Genomic DNA, 15213 nt, shown 5'->3' with positions numbered 1-15213 from the left:
ATTTTTAAGGGCGGAAAAATTCAGGGAACAAGTCTTCCGGGAGGGACTTTAAGCCGTGGGTCCCGTGTCGTAGCTTTACGGCACGTAAAAGAACCTCATACCTCCAAAGGAGGTCACTGAGCCAAAATTGCGGACGTTTCCCGCCCAACAGCAGTCACTAATACCCCTGGTAGGTGGGGGAAGCATTATAGATACCTCTCAGCTAGTAGAGCCGGTCTCGCTGGCTGGGCGGGACTCATGGTAAGCACCAATAACGGTAGGATATAGAGACTGGTAGAAATCATAGAGGGAAGCACAATGGACCACTACAGGTCTAAGTGCACGGGGAAACCCACCCTCTCCAATAACTAACTAACTAACTAACTATGCGTATATAAAATTGTGTATGAGGCTCATAATGTAGATGTAGTAAAGTAAATTATAATATTAGTCAGTGCCTCATCTTACAAAGTACGATTGTCCATACTGTAGGGAATGTAAAAGGTAAAGTTGTCCTTGTGCTCAACGAATTTAAGCACTATGCCATGAAGGTGTATGGGGGAGTGGATGTCATCACAGTGACTAAGCTATTCTGGCTCCTTGCTTGGTTAATAAAATTTCAGATCTCTTGGACAGATACACATACATCATTGTGACACATATATGGTGACTAATGTGGGGTTGCAGGAAAAGTGAACTCTTACATTCCTGTAAGTCCATATAGCCACAGTTCTGTGCAATGTAATAGTTAACTGCTACCATATGGAGGATTGATCATGTATGTAAACTACAAATGTGTTTTTCAGGTGGACTGTTTGCCTTCGTCGGGTGAAGAAATTGCTGCCCTTGGCTGTCAGCTACACATTGGCTGCACAAAATGATGTTACCAACACTGTTGCCAAGGTAAGTGAAAACTCATTAACGTCATTTACTGGATTAGGCAATTCATTCTGTTATGTCTTCGTAATTTTTTAAGAATCCAAAATAAAATCTTTAAATATACAATGGCATGAATGTCATCACTGGTCACTCAGTTTCTTACAACTATGTTCATGTCCATGTGTGCTGATATTTGTAGAATATTCTTGGGAGACAGAACGTTTCCAAGCCTTCCTAAATATTCCATTCTTCTTACTTGACATCATTGTATTAAATTATTAACCCCTCTCATGATGAGTTCAGTTTAGAAAACAAGTTGCTTTCTTTTAATACGGTTATATGTATTATATAATTTCCATTGTGAAAAGCCACATATATTTAGATTTTAACACTGCACATGTGTCACAAAAGGATTATTTCACTCAACATGTATAACACTGAATAAATCCAGAAAATAAAGTTAGTTTCCAAGCAAGATGAATAATGTTAAATAAAATAACAATCAACTCACACATATTACTTTAAAATACGACTTCGTTCTCTCATAAGAATTTCACATCCACATGAATCAACGGGCTGAGCTCTTGCCTAGCACTAGTTCTGTCACAACAAACTAATATATGGTAGCAGATCACATTAGCAGTATGATGGAAGGATTACATGACTTTATGATGGTCACTTAAAGGAATATGTAGCTATAATCATCCTAACTGCGGTAGATTCATTATGCACTGAGCACAGATGGAAACGTGTAACTTTCAAACCTGTTTTTTTTTTTTTTAAGTATTTTGGATGAAATAAATAAATAGAATTCTGAAAGAATTTATTCGGCAAATAAAGAACAGAGGATGAAAGAACAATTTTTTCTGTGATATTGTATATTTATCATTCTATGCAATTTAATATAGTTTAATTTATTGTTACTTAAGAAATGTGCATTTCTTTCTAGGATTCCTAACCAAATTAACAGATTCCTCTTACATATGTAAACAGTTATTCCTCTCTTTCTCTCTCCCTCTCTTTCCTCATATTTCTTTCTGGCTTTTGTCTTCCCTTCTCTCTTCCTCGATTTACTTATTTCTTTGTTTCTTCCTTTCTTTTATTCTTTTCACCTTAATTAATTATTTTTTTTTTACTTCCTTCTTCCTTCCTTTCTTACATTTTGTTTTTCCTATTGTCTCTCTCTGTCTTTTCCTCTCTCCTCTTTCTTCCTCTGATTTCTTTTTCCCCCATCCTAGAGGTATTGTTGATTCAAATACTGAATTTGATGGACATAGAATGTTTATGTGCAGGTGTCAGAAATGATGAATGATATCAAAGCCAGTTTCAACTCCCTGGTCCATGATGGAGACTGGATCGACCCTGTAACTAAGAAAGCAGCTCAAGAGAAAGCAGAAGGCATTACTAGCTTCATTGGCTATCAAGAATGGCTCCTTCAACCTGGCCAACTGGATGAGTACTACAGTTTTGTATGTTTAGTGCAGTATCATGCTAGCTGCTACATTAAATCACAACATTTTGGGAGTTCTAAAAATTGCAAAAAAAAAAATTGTATCTAATTTAATGACAACCAGACACCAGAAAATGACAGTAAAGTTAACTACAGAAATACCTTCCAAATTAAATGCACCTCAGGCTATGGACAAATGTACTGACATAATAATGATGAATTTCCTTACAGCATTAATTAAAATAACATTTTTCATAACTAACTGCATAGTGCATGGTTTTTTTAGTGAGAAATACATTGTTGTTTAGCTGCCCAGATAGATCTGCTACAGAATCAAAGTATTCATTATCATGATCAAAAGAGCCCAACATCTGCCCTTGTCCTGAGACACTTCAGTATAATACATTTAACTTTAAGTTCCCAAGGGCTCTCTTCCCACACAGAACAAGATTTCTTGCACATTTTATAAACATTAGTTGTGAACTTTATATGAACTACATGGATATTAACATAGTACTGATAATTAAAAAATAACTTTTCTGTTCTAGGAATTTAGTAGAAAAAACTTCTTCCATAATTATGTTCCTGTGGTGACATAATTTGTACTATTTGAGAGCCATAAATGCTTAGCTTTAACTATTTAGAAACAGAAAAATACTAATACTATTTCTTCATTGATCTTATCAAATCTCAAATGAGTTTAGACCAGGATAGTCTTTATAGTAAGATATTTCATACATTTGATAGACAGTGTTAATTATGTTTTATCTGTGTGTGTGACCAGCTGGATCTACAAGGAAATGAGTACTTGTGGAGCATCCTCAGGATTAAGTCAAAGGAAGTGCACGACTTCCTGAAATTACTCTTTGATAAGCCTGAGAACCAGAGAAATGAAAGGTGAGCCTAGTACCAGACTCTGTTTTATTCCTTGGCTAATAATTCCCATACAACCAATAACAAGGTAATGAGGATTTGTGCTATAACCAACTGATGAACCATTCGTTCAACAGAGCTGTGAATACCCAAATGTTTAAGAAGTTAACATTTATGAAAAAGAACAGAACCAATGATAATTTGGGTTTACTACTAATTCACAGAGTAATCACATGACATTACACAATTCGCAGAGGAAGTGGTAAGAGCTGTACGTGGTAGACTAAAATTTTGGGGCTGAGCTTAATATTACATAACAAACCTAAGATTCATCTTCTACTTATTACCAGGAAGTTTAAGGATCATATAAATCTCATAATTATTTTTCTCAGCATGCTATTCTTTTTCTTACTCTTTACCCATTAGGTTTATAATTCAACACTATCTTCATCCATTCTATCCATATGATCTGTCCATCTCTTCATACAGGTAGTAATCTCTGGAATCTAGTGTTTAGGTTCCATAAGTTTCCCAGTATTTTCTTTTGTAAAACCATGTATATTTACATAAGGGCCTCAAATTTCTTGCGTATTCTGCCTCTCCCCACTTCTGCATCTCTGTTTTACTACTGAATTAACTAATATTTGGCATAATTTGAAAAAAATATAATCTGGACATAATTTTCCCAAACTGTTTCATTTACAAGCCATGGAATGAATAGAGAGAGAGAGAGTGCTTTCAGTAATGTTGAACTTAGTGTAAAATGGTAGCACCACAGTCTCAACAATAAATTTTGTTGCATAATATGTGTTGGAAAATATTTTAATATAAGTTCTGCATGAAAGAATGAACCATGTTACTTTTCACATGCTGCCAGTTGGAAGGACATTGATCCACTTCAGGTGAATGCATACTACAGTCGCACGGCAAATGCAATAAGTGAGTGTATATATGCACTTTGTGTAATGTTCTGCATTTACATTTTCTGTTCAATATGGGTGTGAATATTGGAATCTCATTCAAAGCAAGTACTATAGACAAGGTATGAGAATAAAGACAAGAGCAAAATATTTGGACCCAAGAAAGAGGAAGTAACTGATAAAAATTACCTAATCAATAACTTCCTATGCTTCATTAAATGTTGTTAGGTAAATTAGGTTAAGGACTGTAGGAGAGGAACATGTAGCATGCATGTGAGAATGAAAAGTACATGCAAAGCCTTAGTTACAAATTTTGAGGATCTACTGAGTAAACCTTAGCGTTTACTTAAGACAAAGGTGAGGGAACTAACAAGAGAGATCAGACAATGAAGACACTAGAAAGAAATACAACAATACAGCAAATTACATATTATGTGATCATTGCCAAGATCAAATGGTTTCATATTACCCTTGAGACAGGAAAACAGTTATGTGGTACAAGAAAATAGTACTTCTAAAGATGATACTGAATGCACACAACTTTCACTGCAGCTGTTCTGAAGACAAACTTTAATTTTACAGTTGTTTACTTTTTATTGTTTGGTTCCTGTCATCATCATATATTAATCCAACAAAGCAATCTAAGTCACCTAAGGCAACAAATCATCTACCAGCAAAGTGCAAAACAAGTGACAAAGACAAATCATTGAGGATGTATTACAAAGCTTGCTATGAGAAAGGTCATTGAAATGATTCTATTTAGAACTGCTCCCAGTGCCCTGGAAGCCCTTCATTTTGTTTCAGCCGTATTTTGGATATTTTGTCACAAAAAATGAGTGTGCAAATTGTGGTGACAATTAGAAGGAATTTATTTTGATGCAAGATATAAAACAAACAACTTCAATGCTGAATGAGTATTTGGACTTGTTTGTCAACACTCAAAACTAAGTCTGCATTTGTATATAATTATTAGGTATTATGATTTTTGGCTTTTGTGGTGTTTCATTCTTCATGTTGAATCTGCTCTTAGATCTTTTCATTGTGTGCATGTGGACAGTGTTGCTGACATTTTATGGGTACACGCTGCCTCAGTCTTTGGATCAAAGTGACTATGGTGAGTAAAATTTTCATGTATATCTTGGTCTTGGTCATGCATTCAAATGTAGAAAGGATAAGAACTGATGTCTCATTCTGGCCAGTAGGGACTGGGCAGAGGGAAAAGTTATAAAATGGCCAATTTTACAACTTTTCTTTGTCCACTGTCCCTATTGGCTCAGATGGGTCACCCATTTCAGCATGGGTGTGTTGGATGAGAACACTGACTCACCATGCTGACCTTCACCCTGAAGATGGAGACAGCATGTACCTCTGAAACACTTGCAACAGTACCACATTCACATGGAGAAAAGACTGAAGAGCAGAAGGACATCAACAAGTAAACATTTTGGTTACAAACTGAATCTGTATCTGTGCATTGACTGACACAGAACATAGATCACCATCTTGTACTGCAACTGATGGACATATGCATCATAAGACATTCTGAATTTTATTTTAAGAAAAATTAAAGTATGATGGTAAACTGTTAAATGGTACATTTCTTCTGGCATAATTCCTTAGTGAAAAGGCATTGGCTTCTGGGTTAAATTGTGCACTTAATGTCACAGCAAGCAAATGTGTTTTATCAGCTCACTCACTCTAGGAGCTGAGCCCTTCTTGAGTAGCCGCCAATTGTATATCTACTCTACTTCCCGGCATTTTAATGAATCCGAATATTGATGACTGCATTCACAAGAGCCCTCCACTTGTCCCTTTACTGAGCCAGAAAGATCCAGTCCATACCATCCCATCCCATCCTATCTCTCTAAGATCCATTTTAATATTGTCCACACACCTATATCTTGCTCTTTCTAGTTGTGTCTTTTCTTCTGAATTCCCATCAATATCATACATGTATACCTCTTCTCCCCCAATCATGCTACATGTCCTGCACATCTCTTTTCCTTGACTTGATCAATCTAATTATACTTGGCAAACAGTACAAGTTATGAAGCTCCTCATAACGTATTTTTCTCCAACCTCCTGTAACTTCATCTCTCTTAAGTCCAAATATTCTACTGAACACCCTGTTCACAAACACCCTCAGTCTATATTCCTCCCTTGATGACAGAACAAGTTTCACACCCATACAAAACCACAGGCAAAATTATAGTTCTGTATATTCTAATTCTATGTTTTTAGACAGCAGACAAGAAGACAAATGGCACTGGACTGAATGGTAGCAAGCATTACCAGAATTCAATCTCCTCTTAATCTCCTCCTGAATCAGACTTTGATCTGTTACTGTCATTCTCAAATATCTGAACTGTGCCACAGTTTCAAAGGATCTGTCAGCTATTTGTATGTCATGACTTTGTTCTGGATTCTGGTAACAAGACAGTAACATACACTTAGTTTTCTCTATGTTTACTGCTAGATCAACCTCCTTACTAGCATCAATTAAAATTTCTGTGCTTTTCTTTATGGTATTTATATTATCATCCAGTAGATTCACATCATCAGCACAGACCAGCAGCTGATGTGTCCCATTTAATTTCAGTCCTACCTGGTTTTACTGGACCTTCCAAATGGCATACTCTAAAGCAAAGTTGAAAAGCAGGGGCAATAAAACAGCTCCTTATATCAGACAATTGTGGATAGGAAATTATCACACAAATATTTACCTACACAAACTTTACTATACCTTTCATTTAACCACATTTTAATCAGCCCAACTACTTTCATGGGTGCCCCAAACTCTATGAGAATGTTGTACAATACTTCCCTCCCAACTGAATCATAGGCTTTCTTGAAGTCCATGAATAGCTGATGTACTGTCTCATGTGTTTATCAACAACTGCAGCAATATCATTTAGTAACAGAAAGCTGCTTAACGGTATCCATGCCATACACGAGATGGAATCTAACTATCCATACCTTTTCAGGTACACAGATTTCATTAGAGAAGAAGGGAGGCTTTGCAAGGAAGTTAGCATAGAAGAGGTAATTACTGTTGTTGCCATGAGACATCTCATCTTAAAATATAAATATATAAAATTCTGATGTGGGCTTCTTATGGTTATGGTAATAGGAGTCAGGTTAAGTCTAGAGGAGCAGTGTGATGTGACTTTCAGTGTGGTGTCCTCTGCACAAAATTTTATGTTTTGTGTTTCAGTAATCCCAGCTGGCATCCTTCAGTTTCCCTTCTATGACAGGGGTTTGGAGTAAGTACTGCACTGGACTTTAATAATATTGGAAATGTTAACTCCTGAGAAATTAAACAAAGTTCATGTAAGGTAGAGGTTATAACAGGTTCGAACTGAAACAGAGTTAGCTTGACACTTAGTGTGGAATCAAAATGACAAATTTATTCAAAATCAGTACAAGAATTCTAGAGTTGAATTATATAAGCAGACAGACACAACCTTCCCATTACGCATTAATTTTATAAACTTATATATAATAATGCTATATTGCTAATTCTGCCTAGTCAATGATCATGGGAAGGATTTTATGTGTAGTACTGCAGGAAGGTGAAGGAATGGAAAGATGTTCTTCAATTTTCTATTCATATATTTCAAACCTTTTTTGGGCATTTGTAGTCCTCCATGTGCTTGATGTTTATTTATTGCAGATTTAATTCAATTGTGCAAGGGGTATCTTGAAAAACTTTTATTGCTTAACCAGTAAAAAGAAGTTGCCTACTTTTATGGAACTCAAGTGATAATTACCATGCTTGCCAAAGCACAACATCTGGCCCTGTCATGAGCAAATGATATTCAGTCCACATCCTCATACATCATTACTGCAATATAAATTTCAGTACAAACCATCTGCCTGCATCTGGTCTCATAAGTTTCTCATCACTTAAGGTTTTCCAACTAAAATTTTATAGTACTTATTATTTCCCCATACGTGCAATATGTCCCTCCAACTTAGCTGTCTTTGATTTAATGACCTTAGTAGTATCAGCTGTAGCTTAATTCTTTCATATTATCCATCTTTAGCTGAACACTTCTTTCAGAGAAAGGGCTTTAAAATTCATGAATTCCAGCAATGCTGCCCAAGAGTACATGAATACATTACTCATCCCCCACACATGATTAAGAATTCATATCCAAGAAATCAGAAATAAGTGTATTTTACATTAGTTGCTAATCTCTAGTCTTTAGACACATGAATTTTCAGAAAAGACAAGATTTCTTTTGATCTAGATTATGTTCTAGACAGATTTTACAATGAAAGAAGTTTCCATATATTCTATCAGATGACTGATCTTTGTCTGTGTTTCAGGGCTCTTAACTACGGATCAATTGGAAGCATACTGGGACATGAACTGACTCATGGCTTTGACATTGAAGGTAAAGTTACCAAATTTTATATCACACATTTTGAATATGACATGAAATGTATTCTTACCAAGGGAACATGATTATCTTCAGTGAGGAACTATATAGTTGACATCAGAATTCCTGCAGACTTGGGCTAAGAGAATGCTAGGATCCCTCATCTTATCCTGCTGAAAGCATGGATACATTTTGCATTATTCATCTCTTCCAGTCATCCTATTTGTCACAACAGTTGCCCTAAAAATTTGAGAGATTCACGCATGGGCTATCCTCCTATGAACAAACACAGTTTAAAGAGTCCTGCAAAGTTTTCCTGTGACTGAAAAATCTTGGGACATTTTGGGAAAGCTCAGCACCACGAAGAAACGGAACTGGAAAGACATACTGCAACTTTGAGTACACATATTTTCCAGATGTGTCCTGTACACTTTTTCATATTTCATAAACTCTGATGTTCATTTACTGCAGTTACATGACAATTATTGTAAAGCTAGTCACTACAGATACCACACTGATAATGGTCAGATTTTCCCCTATAATTTAGTTAAATATTGGCCATATCAAAAATTATTTCAGATAAACAGAATACATCTGTATTACCAGAAATGTGATAGTCATAATATTAAATCTATATTTAATGAACAAACTTAAATCAAAAATCAAAATTTGAAGTCTGTATGTATTCCATACTACATTCCCTTAGTCCTTCGTGCTATGTTATTCTCTTTTAGGCAAGAATTATGGTAAAGATGGAACCAAGGTGTCCTGGTGGAATATGGACATGTTGCAGGCCTATGAAGAGAGGGCACAGTGTTTTGTACACCAGTATAGTAAATATGGCACAAATGGCAAAAAGGTACAGTGTACAACACTTTCTATCCACTTCCAGTGAAACAAATATGAATGTTAAAATCCTGGATTCTGATCTTAAAAATTCTCATGTTTCTTCATGCGGTAAAATGGACTGATTATGCACATATCTGTCTATATTATAAAGATGTCACTGTTTTATGAAAGCTAGTTTATCTGTAGATGACTACACTAAGCGCTCTACATAGCAACTAATGAGCCATTACATATATTTCCATATACCTAGTAACTACGGAGTCATGTTTCAGTAATTCACTGCCATCTTTGGGCCATACTGTTGTCTTTAATGAGAGAATTTCTGGACAACTAATAACTGAGATTTGTATTATAACTAAATACTTTTTATAATTTTATATAGTTCTGTGCCTAATATCTTCCTAATGTCAAACAAATTAGTTGATTAAGAGAGTAAAAATTATGAGATAGACTATATGAAGTTAAAAATGAGACACAGGTGTTCAAGATTCATAAACTGGTATTAATTAATAATTTAATTATATATGGTCAACTTAAAGTAAAGTATTCTCTTAGAGAATATTAAATTAAATAGACAGTTCAGTTACATAATTAATTGATCAATCTATCCATTTTCTCAGTTATAAATACAATGTGAAATTTGAGGTTCTTGTGGTGGTTATCATAAAAATTACTCTTTTCTAGGATATGATAACCCATAGTTCTACATCGAAGATGGAGGCAAAATGTTCCTCCAAAACCTTTCTATCCCTCTAAGTGTATGGCATAACATACGAGAAGACAGGAATCTTCTAATATATTTTAATCAACTGATATAATCTTTGGTAGAACCCAGTTTAGGCTAACACTAAACAGAATAATTTATAAATCATAAAGAAGTATTGTTTATGTACTTAAATTATAAATTATGTGGTAATACATTCATTAAACATATTGCAGAAGTTTAAAGACAACAACGAATTGTTGGACATATTGCTATAATTATTAAATAAATTAAAATAACACATTTTTTTTCCTGCAGACAGCTGAATGTAATAATTTACAAATATTATAATACACAGTAGAATACATCAATAGAAGTATAACTTTATGTTGGTGGAGTCTGACTTTTAATGTTAAACCAGAATTGAATACATGAATGCAGCAAGATTGATGGCTTAAATTCTGAAAATCGTGTCCTTTTACTCTGAAGAAAAAGAGGGTATTCATCGTGTGAATGTAAAAGGATGAAGAATCTGAATTACAGGCTCTTGTGAACAGATATGTTACCGAGCTTTCTATATCCATAAATGGCAGAGAGTTTCATTTATAGTCGAGTAACTGTTCTCTCGCATCGTGGACATTGATGCATGGAGTCTGTTGAAATCTGAAGAAAAGGGAAGATATAATGGCAACTTTCTTAAAACATTTATTGTCATGGGATGAATCCATAGTTAGCAAATTCTTTCATCTTTTACAAGAGTGTACAAATCTCTGAACATTCACCATTCCTTCATGACAGATTAGTGCTGTGAAGAAGATATACATATTTCACTTTCATAACCCACTTATCTAAAGTCTAGAGATACTGATAAGTCACAGCAGTACATTATTCTCACTTTCAGTGTAGTTCATTTGTCTGTTGTAGCATGCAGACAATTCATACATGCTGTACTCCAGATTCTGGATTCAGCAGACTATTTCATACACATGACATGTTAAATTTTGAACATGCTAATTTTAATAATGTGTTCACTTAAGTTTTTAATAAAAAATTTATGAGACTGGATTCATCATTTTCATTTTGTGATCAGCTGGCATGATTCAGCGAATAGAATATAACACTCTATATGGCCTGGAATCAGGATAACTCATTTGGTATAGTGACGGGCTTTGGGTTGTATGGCCTGGTTTTGATTCCCAGCATGCAAGATTTTTCTTTTCTACACAGCATCCAGACCGAATCTGGAGACCACCCAGCCTCCTATCCAATGGACATCCAGGCCTCTTTCCCTGTGGGTAAAGTGGGAGGGGTATAAAGCTGACCACTCACCTCCATCTAGTGCCAAGATCAAGAAAAATGGAGCTATACCTCCCCCCTCCCTCCCTTCTTTATATGTCTTCATGGCATAGTGCTGAACTAAGTAAGCACAGGGACAATTTTACCTTTACCTATATGGCCCAGTATAGTATAGTATAGTATTTATTGCATTCAAACAAATCCAATTACAGGCCAACACCACTGGACACAGAACAAGTCAAATATCTTCAACAAATGCTCCAACAATGGAACTAGTCAACATAAAATATACATCAACCTAAAATATACATAACACTATACCATGTTTAATTGTAAATAAAATAAGTTAAAATTGTAATAAAAACACATTACATAATAAATTCATTCAACTTAGTAGCTTATATATCTCAAACCATAAAAGATCACAACATCCATCAACTATAATGAGGTATGTTTGTTACATGGCATACCAGTCAAGTTGGCGATTATATCTTACATGTTCAATACCAAATAAAACCAGTCAAGGTATAAGCTTGCTATATACAATGCAGGTATCAGTGCAATATCCTTGAATGTACAACTGCACATCCAAACAATGCATGCAATATTGAATGAACATAGTAAATTACTACTCATTTATACAACCAAAATATTCATCCAAAGTATAAAAGGATTTTGAATGTAAAAAGGCATTTAAGGCCACTCTAAATACCTTATTATCATGTACTACTTCCTTTATTTTTAATGGGAGACAATTAAAAAGTTTAATTCCATAGCAATAAGGACCCTTCTGATGAACTGTTAAATTTGTCTGAGGGCAATATAAATCTAAACCGCGCCTTGTATTGAGACCATGAATCTGTGTTGATGTATGGAATAGACCCTTATTATTTACAACAAATATCAATAAAGAAAATATATATTGGGACTGGAGTGGCAAAATCCCCCAATCCCTAAATGCTTGTCTACAGGAATCCCTTGCTCTTAGCCCACTCATAATTCTAATTATTCTTTTTTGAATTCTAAAAATTTGTACACTAAACGAGGTATTGCCCCAAAAGATAATTCCATAGGTTAAAAGTGAATGAAAATAAGAATAGTAAATCATTTTTAATGTTTCAGTAGGCATGATGGGCTTAATAACCCTCATTGAATAACACGCCTTACACAACTTAGGTATGAGTTGGGATATATGGGCCTTCCAAGTACATGTGCTCACTTCACTCATTTACCTTAAGCACATTAGATGAAGGGACAAGTTATGAAGCTATTTTTCTTCATACTCAAATTACTCTCAGTCTCTTAAGTCAAAATGTTCTTTAATTTTATGTTTCTTAGAGTAAAAGCTGTAAGTTAACATTAATGCAAGATAACAGACAAAATAAATAAAAATTTAAATATCACATCTCACATTGATATAACTGTGGATTGGAATTCCTGCAGGTTAATGGATTTAGTACACTAGCAGAAAACATAGCAGATAATGGAGGCATAAGAGAAGCATACAGAGCATATCAGAGATATAAAGAACGTCATGATACAGAACAGGTCCTGCCAGGGATGGAGAGCTTCTCACATAATCAACTGCTGTTCTTAGCCTTTGCAAATGTGAGTATTCTCTTTTTTCTTGTCTTCATGCAATCATTTTTACTTGGCCTACTGGACAGTCAAAGGTATGATGAAAATATTTTATCAGTATTTATTTCTCCTGAAAAAGTTAAATAGTTCTGCCCAGTGCGACTGGTTAAGATTTTCCCAATTCAATTATTCACGCCCTTACATGTTTGGTCTTCAGAGACCATCTTCAGAGGGACACCTTTACATGAATACTGTTAGAAGCCACCATTACAGTACATGTTCTAAAAGTTAAAATATATACATACAACATAAACAATATACAATTGGTTGTAAAATTTAAAGTCTTTACAACTACAGTGGCTGTTCCAATACTTTAAAATATTTATAGTTAGTTTGATAAGATTCTATTGGAATACGTAAACCAAGCTGGTTCGTGTCATGTTCAGTGAATTGGTGTTCAGTTCACAGGTGGAATTCTTGTCCATAAATGTATTTGTGGAAGTGCTCTGTATTCACAATAGCCAGTAACTCTCATTGTGTCCATCTTCCAAGGTACCATTTAAAAAACGTTTCTTATTAAATTGTATTTTATATCTCCCCTCCTTGCTGCATATCAAGCTTATCTTAACCTCCCTGACTTCAGTATTGTACAAAATGTACTGTCCTCAGCTGTACAAACCACAGTATTCTCAATTATGTAATAACCTTCGCTATTCATTTAATAAAAACAGCACACAATAGTAACTTAACTGAATTGATGAACAAGTAACTATAGATATGGTCTGGTATCTGTGGCATATGAGGGGTCCAGGATATTGTGCAAGGTTTATGGTAGGTAGACAGGTACTGTGATTCATCTGGGAGCCAAAATAACTCTGTTCACTCATTGTACATCAGTAATGTAACCACAGCCACCATTATGAGTCCAAAAGTGCAAATTTGTGGAGCAAGTTCTTTGACTACTTGTTACTTACTCAAAGTGTATCTGTAAGTTTATTGGCTTTTCCCTACAGATTTGGTGCCTGGATGAAGGGCCATATTATGGTGAAGTATCTGCTGAGGATACACACAGTCCAGGAAAGTACCGAGTTCTTGGTTCACTGTCCAATTCACCAGAATTTTCTGAAACATGGAACTGTCCTGTAAATTCCTCCATGAATCCATCAGATCGGTGTATCATATGGTGACAGCCTGTATCAGTCCTGCAACACACTCTACTGGGACCAATATCAATGCACAATTTGGAGTAAGGGAAATTATTGTCGTCATCATAAGTACTGGATGTTAGTAAATTATTATCCATTTCTGCTCCAGTATGGAATTAAATGCACTGATGGTAACCATGGATTTGGCTGTAGAATGTTTTGGTTGATAGCCAAGTGTTCTGGAACTCATCAAAATATGAATTCATCCTGACTGGAAAGAATCCTGTCTAACACACATAACTTACAATCAGAGTGTAGCTCAAANCTTTGGAGATATGAGGTTCTTTTACGTGCCGTAAAGCTACGACACGGGACCCACGGCTTAAAGTCCCTCCCGGAGGACTTGTTCCCTGAATTTTTCTGCCCTTAAAAATTCGACGACCTCCGCCGGGTATTTGAACCCGCGTACTACAAGTCATGAGGTGGGAACGTTACCTCTAGACTATGGAGGCCGCTAAATTTCACTTTAGTGTAGGGAACGGATAGTGTCTTGAAACATCAGCTCAGAAGAAAAGCCAATTTTATAAGGTACATTTACAACAAAAATTAATTTTGCATAGAAAGGTTGGCCCCTTTATGAACACATTTTTCTTTGTAATAAATTAGATTCTGGCACACTACTCCTATTACACAAAATGAAAATCTGAGAAATCAGGTTTCTATCATGTAAATCCTTACATTAGCATGCCTTCACCTTCAATCTCAGCATATTTTAGAGATCGGCCTATAACATGTTTCACAACTGTTAAGGCCTTTATTGGTCACCACAGTAACAAGAGTAACACGATCATCATAAGTGATATTCTTCCTTTTTTTACATGACTTTTTTGCCTTTACTGGTTATGATTACAGTGCTAGTAGATAAGGTATGCCTAAAAAAGTAAGAAAAACCCAAATTACCATGCATGACATCACCTACAACTAAATATTCCTACTCAGTTGAAACTGCAGGCTGTGCACTAAATTTTACAACTCATATTATCATACTGTGTCTGAGAAAGCCATTCATATTTGTGATGATCACTTAGATCTAACAATTTCTGATTTGTTCTAAAGGTACTTAATGCATCAAATGAAAACTACTGTAAATGATACA

The 15213-nt window shown here is 35.2% G+C and overlaps 1 protein-coding gene across 1 annotated transcript in view; it reads left to right on the top strand.

Annotated features, from left to right (window-relative positions):
- Positions 1–14364, top strand: part of LOC111872522 (endothelin-converting enzyme homolog) — a 63508-nt gene extending 49144 nt beyond the window's left edge. Inside the window, exons 16-24 of the mRNA XM_033754730.1 lie at positions 786–882; positions 2151–2327; positions 3093–3205; positions 4059–4120; positions 7316–7364; positions 8434–8501; positions 9221–9345; positions 12778–12942; positions 13926–14364. Coding sequence (XP_033610621.1) covers positions 786–882; positions 2151–2327; positions 3093–3205; positions 4059–4120; positions 7316–7364; positions 8434–8501; positions 9221–9345; positions 12778–12942; positions 13926–14099 — 1030 coding nt within the window. The 3' untranslated portion in view covers positions 14100–14364. The remainder of the gene's footprint in view (positions 1–785; positions 883–2150; positions 2328–3092; positions 3206–4058; positions 4121–7315; positions 7365–8433; positions 8502–9220; positions 9346–12777; positions 12943–13925) is intronic.
- The last annotated feature ends 849 nt before the right edge of the window (positions 14365–15213 follow it).

The sequence above is a fragment of the Cryptotermes secundus genome, unplaced genomic scaffold (assembly GCF_002891405.2).
Source record: "Cryptotermes secundus unplaced genomic scaffold, Csec_1.0 scaffold537, whole genome shotgun sequence".
In the NCBI taxonomy this organism is placed as follows: domain Eukaryota; kingdom Metazoa; phylum Arthropoda; class Insecta; order Blattodea; family Kalotermitidae; genus Cryptotermes; species Cryptotermes secundus.
The sequence above is the reverse complement of the archived record's forward strand: the minus strand, read 5'-3'. Positions and strand labels throughout refer to the sequence as shown.